This window comes from Sphaerodactylus townsendi, linkage group LG09, assembly GCF_021028975.2.
Source record: "Sphaerodactylus townsendi isolate TG3544 linkage group LG09, MPM_Stown_v2.3, whole genome shotgun sequence".
Taxonomy (NCBI): Eukaryota; Metazoa; Chordata; class Lepidosauria; order Squamata; family Sphaerodactylidae; genus Sphaerodactylus; species Sphaerodactylus townsendi.
The window spans coordinates 25,391,353-25,409,494 of record NC_059433.1 but is presented as its reverse complement, the minus strand read 5'-3'; the positions used below and the strand labels follow the sequence as shown (position 1 = coordinate 25,409,494).

General features: G+C 46.8%; 1 protein-coding gene across 1 annotated transcript; it reads right to left on the bottom strand.

The window, feature by feature from the left end:
* Positions 1-6,296: 6,296 nt before the first annotated feature.
* On the bottom strand, positions 6,297-13,560 carry LOC125438835 (tubulin beta-2 chain). The gene is made up of 4 exons (XM_048507428.1): positions 13,403-13,560; positions 11,602-11,710; positions 11,152-11,262; positions 6,297-7,569 (listed from the first exon to the last, which is right to left on the bottom strand). Exons 1-4 carry the CDS (start codon positions 13,457-13,459, stop codon positions 6,515-6,517), a joined length of 1,332 nt encoding a protein of 443 aa, XP_048363385.1. The 5' UTR covers positions 13,460-13,560; the 3' UTR covers positions 6,297-6,514.
* Positions 13,561-18,142: the final 4,582 nt, after the last annotated feature.

Below are 18,142 nucleotides of genomic sequence, written 5' to 3'. Positions count from 1 at the left end.
TTCAATTTTTTTGTGTACAATTTGAAAAAGAAATACAACGTCAAAACTTCATGTTTTCATGCTAGCAAATGTTCCACTCTAAACTCAAACAAACGCTTCCCACTTCCCACAAAGATAGGGCTAATGTCATTCTATGTCATCAGTTGCCATTATCATACTAATATGGTTATAATACTGTCTAATTTCTACCACAATTTAATCTACTCACTACAAAGTCCACGGTTAACAAATCTTTTTTTCATTTCATCATGTAGGCCATAAATGATTTCCATCTGTTCAAATATCCATCTGGGACTTGTCTTCTTCTGTTCATTAATTTGTCCATTTCTGTCAAATCTAACAATTTCTCAGTACATTCTTCTTTCCTTAGTAACTCCAAACCTTTCTGTTTCTGAGGAATCACCAGACTTGCTGCTATAACCATATGCATTGTAGCCATCTGATCTATAGCAGTGCGGAGGATGAAAGAATGGTCTTTCTCCCAGAATGCTGCCTTGTCAGACCCGGCATAACAGTGCCCTGAAAGGAGTCTGTTTCAGAAACTCCATATTGGGACTGTGTCTGGCAAGAGTGCCTCAAGGGCTCCCCCCCCCCCACACAACTTCATGCCTGGTCCATACTCAGAAAATAACATTTGAATATGGAAAACAGCACAGCCTGGGTGAAGCCCAAAGGCTCTTTTGTCTATATTTGTTTGTAGACCACCCCATCCCCAAGGGGCTCTGGGCGGTGCACAACAACATCAACATATATACAGTTTGTAACAAATAAACAATTATTACATGTACTAAAATCCATTAAAACCATTAAAACAGCAGTCCATACAATAATAACAGGCGTCCCATAACCCAATTTATTAAAAAGGCTCCCCAACAGGAGGGAACGGCCGGACTCCTCCTTAGGAGGGTAACGTAGATGTAAACAAAAAGAATGGTAAAAGTAAGTGAGTAAAGGGGGGCGCGCCCTACTCAGCGACTGGACACTCCAAAGGCCCGGCGGAACAACTCAGTCTTGCAGGCCCTGCGGAATTCACTAACGTTCCGCAGGGCTTGGACAGCTGGAGGAAGAGTGTGGAGGCCAGCCGCATCATTGAGGGGCCAGGAACCACCAGCAAATTGGCCTCGCAGAGGCCGAGTAAGGGCATATGGGGTAAATGTGGTCTCTAAGGTACGAGGGTCCCAGGCTGCGTAAGGCCTTAAAGGTCAAAACCCACACCTTGAAGATCATTTGGAATTCCACTGGGAGCCAATGCAGCTGGCGCAACACAGGCTGAATATGATCACGAAAGGCGCCCCCTGTGAGCAAGCCTGCCGCTGCATGTTGGACCAGTTTCAGTTTCTGAATCAAACGCAAGGGAAGGCCCGCGTAGAGCGAGTTACAATAGTCTAGCTGGAGGTGACTGTTGCATGGATCACAGTGGCTAGGTCTGCCTGAGAGAGGAAGGGGGCCAGCCGCCGGGCCTGACAAAGATGGAAGAACGCAGTCCGGGTTACAAGGGCCACCTGGGTCTCCATTGAGAGAGACTAATCCAGGTGGACCCCCAGACTGTGGATGGAAGAGACCGGCGCCAAAATGGCCCCCTCCCACTCCGGCGGCTGGAAATCCCCCACCTCCCCCCTGCGGCCAAGCCAAAGGATCTCCGTCTTCGATGGATTCAGTTTCAACCTGCTCTGCTGCAACCAACCAGCGACCACTTCCAAACAATGCTGTAGAGCTGCAGGGGCCATGACCACTCCCCCCTCCATCAACAGAATGAGCTGAGTGTCATCAGCATACTGGTGACAGATCAGCCCAAAGCTCCGTACCAGCTGAGCAAGTGGTCGCATATAGATGTTAAATAATAGCGGGGATAATAATGCCCCCTGGGGTACACCGCAATGAAGCAGGCACTTCCGGGAGGCTTGATCCCCGCACCACACTTGCTGGCGTCGGTCCCGGAGAAACGAGACAATCCACTGAAGGACAGTGCCCCGTACCCCAGAAACGGCCAGGCAGTGGGCCAAAAGGTCGTGATCGACCACATCAAATGCTGTGGTGAGATCTAGCAAAACCAGCAGCACCGATCCGCCTTGGTCAAGCTGCATATGGAGCGTATCTGTGACAGCGACAAGAACTGTCTCCGTCCCATGCCCAGCACGGAAGCCGGACTGGAAGGGATCGAAAGTTGATGTGTCATCCAGGAAACCCTGAAGCTGCTCCAACACCACTCTCTCAATTACCTTCCCCAGAAATGAGAGATTCGAGACGGGGCGGTAATTGGCCAGATCCCCCGGATCTAATGATGGTCTTTTCAAGAATGGGTGGACTACTGCCTCTTTCAATCCATCTGGAAAAACTCCTTGCTCAAGGGAGCTATTGATGATATTCAACAGATGGGGACATAGCTCCGCCCGGCAGGTTTTGATAAGCCAGGAGGGGCATGGATCCAGAGGACAAGTAGTAGGTCTAACAGCAGCCAGGGCCCTGTCAACAGTGGCTTCAGAGAGCAGGGAGAACTGGGCCAAACAAGGGCCAGAAGATGGCAAGGGAGCCTCCAGTTCGCTCATTGTAGTCAATGTGGGGGGAAGATCCTGGTGGAGCGACGCGACTTTGTCTGCAAAGAAGCTCATAAATGCCTCACAGCTGATAGCCAATTGATGATTTATAGAACCTTCCGATAAGGAGGTTAAAGACCGAATAATGCGAAATAATTATGCTGGGCGTGAGCTAGCAGATGCCAGAGAGGAGGAAAAGAAAGCTCTCTTCGTCTCCTTCGTCGCCACTTCATAGGCTTTCATAAACGTCCTATAAGATGCTCGCGCAGCTCTGTCATGAGATTTCCTCCACACTCGCTCTAGCCATCTAAGCGCCCATTTCATATGGCATAGCTCTTCCCCCAACTCCTGAGGGGATCCTTAGTATGAGAGGATATTGGTCCATCATCTGAAGGAGTCCCTTGTAAGGGATCATGTCCCCCCTTTCTCAGCTTGATGCCCTCCAGCCATGGAACTCCCCGTCTCCATGACAGCAGAAGAGCTGTAAGCAGAAGAGTGGGACTGTTCTAGTAGGACCCTAGTAGGATCCAGCATGGTGTAGTGGTTAAGAGCAGGTGGATTCTAATCTGGAGAACTGTGTTTGTGGTTAAGAGCAGGTGGATTCTAATCTGGAGAACTGGGTTTGATTCCCCACTCCTCCACCTGAGTGGCAGAGGCTTATCTGGTGAACCAGATGTTTCCACATTCCTGCTGGGTGACCTTGGGTAGTCACAGTTCTTCAGAACTCGCTCAGCCCCACCTACCTCACAAGGTGTATGTTGTGGGGAGAGGAAGGGAAAGGAATTTGTAAGCTACCTGAGTATCCTTACAGGAGAGAAAGGTGGGGTATAAATCCAAACTCTTCTTCTTAAGGGGCTTGTTCATAAATCTTTTCACCGTAATGTCTCCAGGTTGGCAACTGTAGTCTCAGGGAACAGGTTTGAGATTCAAGACCTCACACCCATAATTTCTGGTCATACATGTGGCACTCCCTGCAAAACACTGGATATCCCCCACTCCTTGCTGGCTTTCTACCTTCACAAGTGGTTTGGCCATTCAAAGGTGTTTCAGGATTCCCTAATCTGTGATGATTTCCAAAGCAGGAAGGATAATGTGACACACCATCTTCCATGCTCCTGGAGCAGCAGTGGCGTAGGAGGTTAAGAGTTCGTGTATCTAATCTGGAGGAACCGGGTTTTATTCCCAGCTCTGCCGCCTGAGCTGTGGAAGGTTATCTGGGGAATTCAGATTAGCCTGTACACTCCCACACATGCCAGCTGGGTGACCTTGGGCTAGTCACAGCTTCTTGGAGCTCTCTCAGCCCCACCTACCTCACAGGGTGTTTGTTGTGAGGGGGGAAGGGCAAGGAGATTGTAAGCCCCTTTGAGTCTCCTACAGGAGAGAAAGGGGGGATTCTTTCCCCAGGAAACTCTTGACTAGAGGGGTTCTTTTCCTGCTATCCCTCAGCCTCCCTTGCTGAGCTTCCAAGCACAATTCTTCTTTTAAGTTGTGATCATAAAGCACTGCATACAAAGACCTGGAATGCAAACCCCAGAAAACCTGTGTGCCTCTTAATGAATGCTCTTTGTTAAGCAATTTTCTGTACAAAAACAAGTCATCATAAAATAATTTGGTATTTGCTTTTGCCATAAAAGTTTCCTTGCTCAGATGGGAAATTTATGCTCATAACACAGTAGCTTAATGGTCAAAATATCTTCAACAGTATAAACAGAGGCAGCATCCTTTCAGCCAGCCAATTTTCAGGAAGGATCAATTATGAAACATACTCTGTTGCTCGAACCTTACAGTTTCTTGACCAAGTTAGATTTCGTGTGTGTGTGTTTCTTTAGTTACCCTTCACTCCTTGTTGAATAAATCCTGGGCTACATCTGGCCAGCTGTATCACTCAGCATTACCATTTTACTGCAGCCCCTCATAGGTCTCTAGAATAGACTGTTGGCTTCCCAAGAAAGAGAGCTAGTTAGATACAGCCTCCTATTTAGTATTTTGATCTACTGAAGGGTACTAAGCAATTAAAAGGGTTGGAAAACTGTGAAAATTGTGTTTTCCATTGTTTTGCTGACTAATATTTCTCCCTTGGTAAGGATTCAAGGAAGCCAGTGGGCTGGATACAACATCGTGTTTTCCTTTTGACATCTCGACACCATTCTGCTTCATTAATTTGACTCACATTCCACTGTTTCCCCTCTCAGCTTGGGTTGCTGGGAGAAAATGGGTCTTGTTCAAAAAAACAAAAGCAAATGACATTCTTTCCTTGCTGAACAGCTTCTAGACAATATCTTCATTTGCTGAAAAATGCAGACAAGATATAATCAGCCACAGAACGAGCCCAGCTTGCAAAACATACTCATGTATCTGTTTGGGTCCCAGCGCTATTGCAACAAAGAGTTACCTTTGAGAGGTCGGAAATGTCACATACTAGCATTGATACATAGGATATATCAGTGATGGCGAACCTATCCCACAGGTGCCAGAGGTGGCACTCGGAGCCCTCTCTGTGGGCACGCACACACAGAGTTTGTCATGTGGGGGGCGGAAAATCATCCCCCTTCCACACACATCTAGGCTGGCCTTGGCCACTGAGCAAGGCGTGCGCGCACCGCGGTGAGAGGGGAGGACTCAGCTGGCGGGCCTGGTGCCTGTGCTCTGAGTGGCTGCTGCCTGGGGCGGTGAGGGGTGCAGAGGAGGCAGAGATGCTAGAGAGGCACAGAGCGGGACTTGCTGGAGGCTAGAGCAGGCTGGCCCCTGCTTGAGCGGGTGGGGCAGAGGAAGCCAACTGGTTTTTTCTAAACTAAAACCTCAGCATTCAGGTTAAATTGCCGGGTTGGCACTTTGCGATAAATAAGTGGGGTTTGGTTTGCAGTTTGGGGACTCGGTCTCAAAAAGGTTTGCCATCACTGGGATATATGGATGAGGGAGTGACTCTGTATTCCCCTTGCCTACGCTGCTGATACACAGACCCCTGTTTGACGCTTACATGACAGCATTTTATTTATCCATTTGTACACTGTGCCATTTTACACTATTTCTTGGATTGCCATTACTAGTTAGCAAGGAACAACTGCAGTACCTTTTAACCACCTAAACATTTGCATCCCCCTTTCAGGCAGAAGTCAGCAACAGGCAGAAGCATGTTTTCCAACTGACTAAGAAAAAACTGAACTAGAACTAGTAGGTTCATCAGTGATGGACTGAGGCCTCTTCTGCACACGTGGAACAATGCACTTTCAATCCACTTTGCAGCTGGTTTATACTGTGCGAAATAGCAAAATCCATTTGCGAACAATTGCGAAAGTGACTTATTCTGGAAGTGCAGAAGGGGCCTGAAAAAGACCAAATGAAAGGTTTAAAAAGAGCCTATTCCCCACCCCCCAAAAGTTTACATCCCTGGAGACTTTTCAAGCATGTAATTGTAAGCCTAAGCTTACAGCTTTCAACCACCAATTCCTACCTGCCTAGTTTGCTGGAAGTCAATAAATCTTCAATAGTGCCACCTATTTAGGGGAAAACACATACTTACCCAATTTTTTTTAAAGAATGCATTTACAAAAAGGATAGCTAAGAACAGGGAGAAAGGCACGCAGCCCACGAAGTTTAGAGATTTCTTCCAAACAATTGCTTATTTATTTACTGGCAGGAAGCCTGATCACATTTGCTCAGAGGCAGAAGTAACTTAATAAACAGCTTGCCAGCATTCCTGGAATTCCCTTCAGTGCTGCTCTGTAGAATTATTGGGAGAAGAAAAGAAGCCAGACACCATTGTGAAACACAAATGCCTTTTTATGTTTGAGATCAGACATTCAGACACAAGACTTTTCAGAAGCCTCTTGAAACTACTGTTACAGAAAGAGTCAAGGTCACAAAAATTGCTGACAGAGCAACAGTGAAAAGCACCAAGAATAATTGAAAAGCATGCACCAGTACAGTCGAACAGATCTCACCCTGAAAATTAGTCCAATTGCACTAAAACCTACTCCATCTTAAGCTTCATCTTCCTCCTCTTCAAATTCCCCTTGCTCATCTGCAGTAGCATCTTGATATTGCTGGTATTCAGAGACCAAGTCATTCATATTGCTCTCAGCCTCCGTGAACTCCATTTCATCCATGCCCTCGCCGGTGTACCAGTGCAAGAAGGCCTTGCGCCTGAACATGGCCGTGAACTGCTCAGAGATTCTCTTGAACAGCTCCTGGATGGCTGTGCTGTTGCCGATGAACGTGGCGGACATTTTGAGGCCCCGCGGTGGAATGTCACACACGGCCGTCTTCACGTTGTTGGGGATCCATTCGACAAAGTAGCTGCTGTTTTTGTTCTGGACGTTGAGCATCTGCTCATCGACTTCCTTCATGGACATTCTGCCCCGGAAAATGGCGGCCACCGTAAGATAGCGGCCGTGGCGTGGGTCGCAGGCTGCCATCATGTTCTTGGAATCGAACATCTGCTGGGTGAGCTCCGGCACCGTCAGGGCCCGATACTGCTGGCTGCCACGGCTAGTGAGGGGAGCAAACCCGGGCATGAAGAAGTGCAGGCGAGGGAAGGGCACCATGTTGACCGCCAGTTTGCGGAGGTCAGCATTCAGTTGGCCAGGAAACCGGAGGCAGGTGGTCACCCCGCTCATCGTGGCCGAGACCAAATGGTTGAGATCCCCGTAGGTGGGAGTGGTCAGTTTCAGTGTGCGGAAGCAGATGTCATACAAGGCCTCGTTGTCAATGCAGTAAGTTTCATCTGTGTTCTCCACCAGTTGATGGACGGAGAGGGTGGCATTGTATGGCTCAACGACCGTGTCTGAAACCTTGGGAGACGGCATGACGCTGAATGTGTTCATGATCCGATCCGGGTACTCCTCCCTGATCTTGCTGATGAGGAGCGTTCCCATGCCAGAGCCGGTGCCGCCGCCCAAGGAGTGGGTCAGCTGGAAGCCCTGTAGGCAGTCACAGCTCTCGGACTCCTTCCTTACCACATCCAGCACAGAGTCTACTAGCTCGGCACCCTCCGTGTAGTGGCCCTTGGCCCAGTTGTTCCCAGCACCACTCTGGCCTAGAGCAAGGAGGAGAAAAACAGAGATTCGTCAGATGGTACTTCCCCTGCAGGCATCACTGTACAATGAACACCTTAATGGCACAACTCTATCTCTGAAACCTTCAGATAGCACTGCTCTTTTTAATATGGCTTAAAAAATGGGATTCAGGGATGCAATGGATTCATGGAGAGGAAGTGTATTGATGGCTATTAGCCATGATGCCTAAAGGGCACCTCCATATCCAGGGGCAGTTAATCTCTGAAGACAAGCAAATCCAGGAGGAGGATGCTGAATTAGATGACCATCAGTCTGATGCAGCATTGGTTCTGGTGGGTTTTCTGGGCTGTGTGGCCGTGGTCTGGTGGATTTTGTTCCTAACGTTTCGCCTGCATCTGTGGCTGGCATCTTCAGAGGCGTATCACAGAGAAAAGTCTGTTTCACACTGTGTCTAAGTGAGAAGGGAAAGTTTAGTGAGGTATATTGTCCATGTCCCAGGGTGGGGAACCAATCATTAAGTGTTTGGGTGGAACTTGCTATGCAAAGGTGTGGTTGAGTGCATTGTATTGTGGGTGGGGTTATCAGTCCATTTTTTAAGTACTGGGAGCCAGGCTTTGCTAATTTTTAACGTCTCTTCTTTCTTATTGAAGTTGTCCTGGTGTTTGAATTTCAATGGCCTCCCTGTGCAGTCTGATATAGTAAGCTTCTGAAGTTCCCCACCCTGGGACATGGACAATATACCCCACTAAACTTTCCCTTCTCACTTAGACACAGTGTGAAAAAGACTTTTCTCTGTGATACACCTCTGAAGATGCTAGCCACAGATGCAGGTGAAACGTTAGGAACAAAATCCACCAGACCACGGCCACACAGCCCAAAAAACCCACCAGAATCAGTTGTATCCGGCCGTGAAAGCCTTCGACAATACATTGATGCAGCATTGTTTTCTTTTTAATTGTATTGTGATTTTATTTATATATTATTGCATTGGCTTTTGTTGTTATCGGTTATTGTTGAATTTTATTATACCCTTCAAGCCACCTTGAATATGGACAATAAAAAGGCAGGGGAGAAATACTATAAATAAATAAATATTGGGGGGTTCGCAAGTGTTCACCTCCTGGAGAATCATGTTTTATCTAACATAAAGGCAGAAACAACACAGCACATTCTGGTTCTGACACCTTCAAATGATCTAAAGATATCCTCTAGTTTGCTTTCCATGTTATGAAGAAGTTTCTCAAATTGCGCAAATGTTGATATTTGTTTTCTGGTTTAACCTGTGTTTATTCGGGGAAACATTTTTCATGATACAGAGAAGCTCCAGATATAGGAATAGCTCACCCATGTCAATGCAGGAGACATGCAAGAGCTCTCCCTTCGATTGTTAGCCTGGGCATGCAACATGTTTCTCTGTACACAAAGCAGCTTTCAGTGCCCATCTTATTCCTACTGTAAAAGTTAATAATGGCAGAGACTCTACACAATAATTCCACGTGGTTGGCAGTGGACCCCTCTTGGTTTTCAGCAACCGCCTGTTTGTGTGCGGGTGGTTGGAAAGGAACCGATCAGAGAAGAGCTAGGTAGCAGTTCTAAACTCTCAGGCCCCTTCCGCACACGCAAAATAATGCGTTTTCAAACCACTTTCACAACTGTTTGCAAGTGGGTTTTGCTATTCCGCACAGCTTCAAAGAGCACTGAAAGCAGTTGAAAGTGCATTATTCTGCATGTGCGGAATGAGCCTCAGTTGAAAGGGAGGCAGCCAGAAACCTTCAAGAACAGGAAATGGCAAGAAACAACCGGAAGCTTGTTAAGAATCTGAACAAGAGTCGTGTCCGAAACAGTTAATTAAAAATCACAATGTGGGATTGTTAGGGCTTGGATTTTGAGTTAATAAATGGACTTTGGGATTTTTGATTAATATATTATAATATATATATATATCTTATAATAATTATGTATATTAAAATTACCCCTCAATTATTAGACACCTCAATCACCAGGCGTCTTTCCTGACAGGGTTTGATTGAGACAGGCCCAGCAAAATGAGGACACTCTTGTAAAAGGGCTTTAGTGCGGAAGGCATTTCGGTAAATAGCCACATTCCTGAAGTCACGCAGTGAGAAGGCCATTTGTCAAATGAGGTGACTCGTTTAAACATTTCATTCCGAAGGATAAAAATAGGAATGACTGACCCCAGCTAATACACTTGCCTCTCTTTGTTCTATAGAATATTCAACAAGTGATAGTTTTCCTAAGCAACTGTCAATGGGTTGAATGCTCTGCATGCTTGTGCCTGACAAATACTGTTAACTCGATAGCTCTAGCTAGCACATTTATTTATTTATTTATTCCATTTATGCCCCACCCTACACCGAAGTCTTCGGGTGACTCACCTAACGTGGTTAAAAGCCCCGTTAAAACATTACAATCCTAAAGACATAAGATTAAAAACCAGCATAAAAACATCATTTTAGAACATTCAATAAAAACAACATTAAAAATCCCCACCCCTCCCTCTCTTAGGAGGTCTAATAAAGATATCACCTTGTTTTGTAGCCCGTATGACCACTCCCTCACTACAGGGAAGGTATTTAGCCCCTCCCCAAAACAGAACCACATTTTGAGTTGAACTGTTTCCTCTCGTTTTCCTGCACCAATGAACTCAGAACCACATAAACGGAATGATACACCCATCCCATTCTCACTAAAACCTAAGCCACATTGTGGCTACTTGAAGGGTAAGTGAGGCTCCAAACACATGATTTTTCTGAACACTGCACCCACTAGACCTGGGGTTGTTAATCTGCGGGGTATGCCTTCCCTGGGGAGGTATAGGCAGACTCCGGAGGAGGTGTGAATTGTATTGTCGCAGGCTTTCGTGGTTGGAACCATTAGGGTGTTGTGGGTTTTTTGGGGTTGTATGGCCGTGTTCCAGTAGCATTTTCTCCTGACGTTTCGCCTGCATCTGTGGCTGGCCTCTTCAGAGGATCTGATGGTAGTAAAGCAAGTGGAGTATATGTACCTGTGGAATGTCTAGGGTGGGAGAAAGAACAATTTGCATTGGTTAAAAGTGTTAAGGGTTCAATTTGCAAGTAATTTGCATGTGTTAAGTGGGATCCACCCATTTTAGCATATGTATGTAGCACTGAAGTTCCATTATCAAATTAGTGAGGGCATCTGCATAGCAGTTGGCCAGGGATTTTAACCCATTTACTTGCTTCCTGCAATTGCGTGTGGATTGTTTTTCAACTGTAAATTGTTTTATCTGTATTTTATGTGCACAAAATATATATTCCATAACACTGTTTCATTGCTTTTGTGTGTGTTCATTTCAGTGAGTATGCATTTTCAGTCCACACCAGCGCCTAAACGTTTGTATGTTTAGATCCTAAAAAAATGCAATTTCATCCTACCTAAAGTTAAAGCCAGATTCATGGGAGGTGTGGGTCATAAGATCTTTCCCAAGGGAGGGATGACACCAAAACGTTTGAAGAGCTACTGCACTAGATCATGCCAATTACCTCTCTTCAGCCATAGATCCATTGCATAGCATTTAATTGTGAGGATTGCTGCAAAGCAGTTACACAAAAAGTACATACCAAAGACAAAGTTGTCAGGTCTAAAGATCTGGCCAAAAGGTCCAGACCTGACTGAATCCATCGTGCCGGGCTCCAAGTCGACCAGGATGGCACGGGGTACAAACTTGTTACCTGTGGAAACAAACGGCAGCATCACAGACCTGCCGTCAGCAGATTTTCTTTCCAAAGAACAAGGCAGCTTCTGTAGTCTTGGCAACCTCATTACTATTCACTGGGGATGCTCAGCTACTCTCCAGACAGATAAAGGAAGGGGGAGGGGCTGGTTTAAAGGGGACATGCCAATGAAACAAGGGCCTGAATTTTAAGCAGGCAGGAATGCTATGTCAAGAATTTCCCATAGCTCTTTAAAGGGGCTGCGCAGTCGGTGATTTAACATGCTATGCTCTGAGCCTGTAACATCAAGCACACTTTTTTTCCCTTACAGAATTTTAATCTTTTTTTTAAAGTTACCAGTTGCTTCATTGTAGTAAACGTTGATTCTCTCTAGCTGCAAATCGCTGTCTCCGTGGTAGCTGCCTGTAGGGTCGATGCCGTGTTCGTCGCTGATGACCTCCCAGAACTGGAATGGGAGGGTGAGAGCTATTAGCAACTTGCTTTTGAAATGCCAAAGAAACCCACCCGACACATGCTGCGGCTAACATGGCCAGTCTAAATCCCGCTGCCCATGCAGCAAGTTTCCCCACAGAAAGCTGCAGTTCAAACCCATGGACAGCACACTTTCCTAAGTGCTCCACTGATCTAGGGGGCTCCTTTGCACAAAGAAATGGCCCTGCAGACATCCACGCAGGGAACAATAGATAGGCATGAATGCCGGTACACGATCCACTATTCCCATTTACTAATCAATATAGTAGATTGAATGTATAATACCCAGGAATATCAACACGCTTAAATACCAGGCCATCATGCCAAAAATATTTTCTGAATACTTGTGCACCACCAGAGCTCAGACAGCTGCAGAGCGTCCCCTTCCCAAGGTGCAGCCATTTGTGGGGAGGGGAGAAGAGAGCAACTGAAGCACTGAAATTGCCCTCATTCTCCACTTCAGCGGGATGACCAAGGTCTTCTACCTTTTGGTTCCACGCCCTCCATCACAAACTTGGGTGAGACCCATCATCTCCTTAGTGAAATGAAGTGAGAAGCCTACTGCCCAATTTGTTTCAAGAGGGTATTTCGGACCTCTATGAAAAAGACACTCGCTTTAGAGTGAGCCGATGTCATCTGGAGAGCTGGGGAACGTTTTCAGAGCAGGCTGAAGGCAGCCCAAGAGGAGGGTCCCGAACGAGTTTCTCATCAAACAAATATCCCACAGTGTTGGGGAGAGTGCAGAGAACAGACTCTCAATTTGCCTTGGATCGAAGGCTGTGCTACTCACACCTAGAGACAGCCTGGTGTATCACAGAAATCTTGGAAAGGTGCAATTATCACCTAACAGTCCCAGGAGTATAACTGTTATCCATCCGGGCAGGAATCTTCTCCAAAGCACTCTTCCTTTGCACCAGACCTTAGAAGATCATCAAATCCTTTAATATATTTTTTCTAAAATTGTCCACTATATAGTATCTAAGAATTGGATACTATATATAACTGCAGTTATAGTATTTTTTTCCCTTCATGTTTAAGGTGACTAAAAGACAACTTCCTTGCATTATTTGGAAAGCCCTGGGAAACCTCACACCCACTGCAAGGTATTTGCATGCAGCAAAATTGATTCACATTAGCAAAACGATGCATTTGCAAGTTAACGGTCATTGCAGAAGGGCTGCGTTTAAGATTGGGGGTCCCTGCAGCCCAACCCCACCCTCTCAGGGTTTAAAGGAGCATCACAAGAGACTCTCTCCCTTTGTACCGGGAACATGCAGGAGGGCGTGGTCGGGATATAAGAGCGCCCCACTACTTTATCGCGAGGAGGCAGTCGGGTATTCTGGGTGGGGGGGCATAAACTGCCGGTGGGTCATCGTCTCCCGTCCGGCAGGGGCAGCGGTCATGGTCACCGCCCTGATCGCTTCGACTGCGCTTCTCGTGCGGACACCAGCCCTGCAGGGACCGCGGAACAAAGGAAAAGGCTGAGCCGGCTGGTATCCCCCACACCCCCTTCCCCAAACAAAGCAGCACAAGGAAGAAACAGAAAGGATAAGGGAGGCTTCTCTACAGCTTTGCACAAAAGAGAATCAGCCACAAAAGCACCTCCTGTGCAACCACAGAGGTACCCCACGCCTTTTACCACCCCCCCCCCGTCCCCCCCAAATACCTTGGCGCCGATCTGGTTCCCGCACTGGCCGGCCTGGATGTGCACAATCTCACGCATGGCTTCGCCTTGGCTCCGGGCACGCACCCACCCACCAGCTGGCCCCCTTGACCTCCTCCTCCGCCCCTCCCGAGCAACCGCGCGCCGGCCCCGGCAGCAAGATCCCGGCCGCGCCTCCGCGCGCCTCTTTTGAAGGATGCGGGAAGCCCCGCCTTTTTGCCTCCCAAACCCCGCCCCTTTGCCCGCACGTCCCGCCTCCTCTCCTCGAGTGATGTAATGCAGGCAAAGGCTCCTCAGAGCAAACCTAGACGTGCCTTGGGACGGGGAGGCAGGACAGCCGAGCCGACGGTTTGCCAACGCCCTCCCCTTTACCCCTGCCAGGCGCTTTGCCCTCTTAGGGTGCCCACTTCTTTTTCATGGTTGCGCTCCTGCAAAGCTAAGAGGATCATCCTGACATTCAATTTAATACCAGGGAAACGACACACCTGCTAAAATGTGCAGATGCCACGAGCCTGGCCTTTGACGAGTCCGCTGTAAAGGGTGGGCAGGTCGACCAGGTGAAAGAGATGCCTCGTTCACAACCAATTGTCACACTCATATGGGAAGGGAGCGCGCTTTGGAAGACTTCCTGCGAAATAATAAGGACTAGTCACTAGCTAGCCTCTTTAAAATGTGAACTGTTAATGCTCCCGGTTGCGGAAGGGGTGAGCGGAAGGCGACTGGGCACACGCCAAAGTCGAAACGTCGAAGTGATCTTTAGGTCACAATAACTCTCTCCCGAAGACACAATGGGATCATGTCCCTCCAGGGGAGGAGGGGTCTCTTTGTTCCTGACTGCTACAAGGAAAAGTCAATAAGATAGTTATTTAAAGGGGGGGAGGGGAGAATAAAGAGAATCTGCTGCATTGGGGTCGAGCATCCCCCAGCATCGGCTGCATCCAGCCGCGCCCTCCACCCCCCCCTTCTTTTGTTCCTTCAAAGGAGCCGCCGCCCCTTTCTGCAGCAGCAGCAGCCGCCAGCCCTGCAAGGTGGCCGCATGGCGGGCGTGGCCCTCGCCGCAGCAGCTCTTTTTTCTCCACGTGCCAGGGGCTTCCTTCCTCCCCCTCCCCCGTGCATGGGCGCACGGAAGCAAAGCCCACCGTTTGCAACGCATCGCACCTTGTGACAACCGGGAGCCGCCTTAACCCACCGGCTTGCACCAGGCCTGGGGGAACGGCTAAGAAATTGCAACCCCCGCTACCAGGTTGTTAAATTAACAGACCGATCTAGGTCAGATTAATGATTGTTCGGGGTTAACTCGGTTGCTGATGGAGGGAAAGGGGGGGGGGGGTCATTCACGTTGGTAATTTAAAACACAAGAAGAATTCTAGGAATGGGTCATAGTGATCATTAATTTATGCTTGGGGATGGAAAAGGCGAGGAAACTAAAGACACCCGTTACTTGTGCAAACAAGACCCCCCCACGCTTTATTCCGGAATAAGTAACACAAGCGGTGAATGGAGACATAATCTTCTAAGATAAAGGGACTCAGAGATCTCCAAGAAGGGAGTTTTGAATCCCAAAATGTTGTCAAGTTTCTATTGCGCTAGTGGACTATAAGCCAGTTGTTTTACAGTAGACCTACACAGCTAACTTCTGGAAGTATTTCTTCTGAGTTCGTCATTTCCAGAATGAAACCCTGTAATTTTCTGATTGAAAATGTCCTAATCCAGTCCACTTTTGTTCACTCGCTCTGAGGATTGAAGTGTTTAAACATTCCATTTTTAATTTTATGATATCAAGTTTACTATGATTCATTCTTCGCACATTTCATTCCCATTATATGTGTCAAGCAGCTGTGGACTTTCCTTTTGCATCCATTCACATGAATAACTGAATGTGCTTTGGGCTTTAGCCCAGTTGTGTCATTGAGAATAGTGCCACTCATACTTGTCCTCAGTATTTCCTCAGTAGCTGGCTGGATACCATCCTCACTCTTGGCAGAGCAAACACAAAACTCTGCCAAGATGGAACCCAGAATAGTTTTTACAGTTATCCCTTCCACATTGTGAATTTCTCCAATGCAGTTTAGATATATCACAGGTTGGCATAAGAAATTACATGGGAATTTTGGGTTGGGTTTTTTTTTTGCAGACACATGAAGGCCAGCCGACGACACAGAAAAAGTTTAGAAACTCAGAAATGCATAAGAAATACATAATGTATTGTATAATATAAATGTGTCTTTTATCTTTTAGTTCCATAAATATACACAATTTCTTTTTAGCATTAAAATGAAAGAATAAGAAAAAATTAAACATTTTCTCTGGGACCAAGGGAAGGGCTCACCGTTTTATGTAGATTTCCAGATCACAGGGGCACAGAGCCTCTAACCCCAGCAATATGGAAGGGATAGTTGTGCTTGTGTGACAAATGAGAAATGTGTTTTCTGCTAGGAGTGAGGATGCTTGTGGCTAGGCTGAAGGGCAAGGCTTGTATCAGACTGTATGTATTGAGCATGCTTAATAGGCTAATGCATATTAAGTTCTCCTCCTGCTCTGACGACAAACTGTATCATAATGAACATACAGGGAGAATATGGGAGGGGGGGCACATATTAAAGAGTAATATGTAAATAGGAAGCCTGGAAAGTTGTGACTCTAAGTACCCTTAGCCAATGGGGGAACAGAGAGGGTGTGGCGAATTAGGGAGAAGGGAATAAAGATGCTGTGGATATACTGTTTTGGCAGGGTCTGCCCATGTGGGAATGGCTCCACTTTCTTTTCAAATAAAACTACTTAAAACTTTATTCTGTTGGCTTAATATTTGATAAAGAAATATTGGATACCATACTTGTACTGCAATAGTGACATTATGTACTTGGAAAGAGAGAGAGAGAAGAAAAGTGGATTTATATCCCCCTTTCTCTCCTGTAAGGAGACTCAAAGGGGCTTGCAATCTCCTTTCCCTCCCCCCCCCCCCAACAAACACCCTGAGAGGTAGGTGGGGCTGAGAGAGCTCAGAAGAACTGTGACTAGCCCAAGGTCACCCAGCTGGCATGTGTTGGAGTGCACAAACTAATCTGGTTCATCAGATAAGCCTCCATACCTCAAGTGACAGAGCGGGGAATCAAACCTGGTTCTCCAGATTAGAGTGCCCCTGCTCTTAACCACTATGCCATGCTGGTATAGAGAGAATGATTAGAGTGTTGGGCTAGGATTTGGGAGATCCAGGTTTAAATTCCCATTGTGCCATGGAACCTTGCTGGGTGAACTTCCCTGCCTCTGAAAAGCCTCAATGGGCCTTACCAGACTTATGCCAGCCCAAAGCCTGCTGGTGTTGTAATGCGCTAAAAGCCAGGAGGGAGCTGACTAATGTTGGCTCCTCCCTCAGCCCTGACCTGCCCTTGCTAATCTGCCAGCTGGGGCGATGCTGCAGCATTCAACTCTGCATTCCAGCACTTTTTTGGGGGGAGGGGGGTGCGGTAGCTGTGTGCCAACAGGATCACCCCTCTGCCGGGGCGAGTGCTTTGGGAAGGGCAAATCCGCTGGCACAATGGTGCCCTGCTCCCTGAAGCAGATTTGGCTCCTCCCCTTTGGATGAGGCTCTCAGTATAAGGGAGTTCTACATGATACGTTTTTGTATAACAATATTTTTTTTAAAACTGCCATAGAATTAAAAAGAGGACCCTTTCAGTCAGTTAGAAGACTTTAACAAATGTTCCATCTCTAGTTATCACCAAATGCCATGCACCCAGCTATTGCACAAAGGCACCCATATGTCCATCTCTAGTTATCACCAAATGCCATGCACCCAGCTATTGCACAAAGGCACCCATATGTCTTTAGGATGGCTGATTGAGGAATCTTCTCCTTGCTTGCCCCTAGGTGTGACTGTTGCTGGATAGAGGCTATTGCACAGGACTGACAGAATTAGGAAGAACATGGGTGCAGTTCCACTGCAGATCAGTTTTAATTTTTAAGGTTGCACAACTTCAGAAAAAAACCCAAAATATTACATAGTAAATTAAAAAGAGGAAGTATATACAGCAAAGAGTATCAGGTGTTATTTTTTTACAAGAGCCAGAAAGGCATCTGCATTGTTTCATATTTACTGAACCTGAATCTAAACTAAACCTAGAAAGATTTGCTTGATTTCCTGATTCAAAAGAGAACTTATTTATTTCCCTGAATGCCACTGGGCCTTGAAAAAGAACCGCGCTGTCACAGGGAGATGGTTTGCTCTGTAAAATAACAATGCAGTTTCTTCTTTTACAGTAAATACTGGTTGAGAGGTGGGAAGTTGTTGTAATGTATGGGGAATGGTGCAGGGAAATGAATCTTAAATAGATTCAGCACCATTCACAGCTACTTTCTCTGTATAAGTAGAAGAGAATCCTGCATGCTAAACAGCAGTTTCCCTGTTGTTCTCAGTGAGACAGTCAGACACTACGGGAACTACAACTGATTCTTAAAACAGATTTAAGACATGCATGGCTTTGCTAATGCTGAGTATACTTCATTTTGAATGTTCTTAATTTGTTCCTCCTCAGAGAGCCCCATTTTCACTCCACCTTCCCTCCCTCCCTCCCTCCCTCCTTCATTCATTCATTCTGACTCTGCCCATAACCCTGATGCTTGAGCCGGTCTGGCCGAACAGGCAATCCGATTCCAGCTCCTGCCGTTTCCTAGGCAACCATCTAGCCTTAGAAACCGGAGGGATAAAAAAGAGGGTTGCCCTCCCCACCTTCCTATACTATTTCC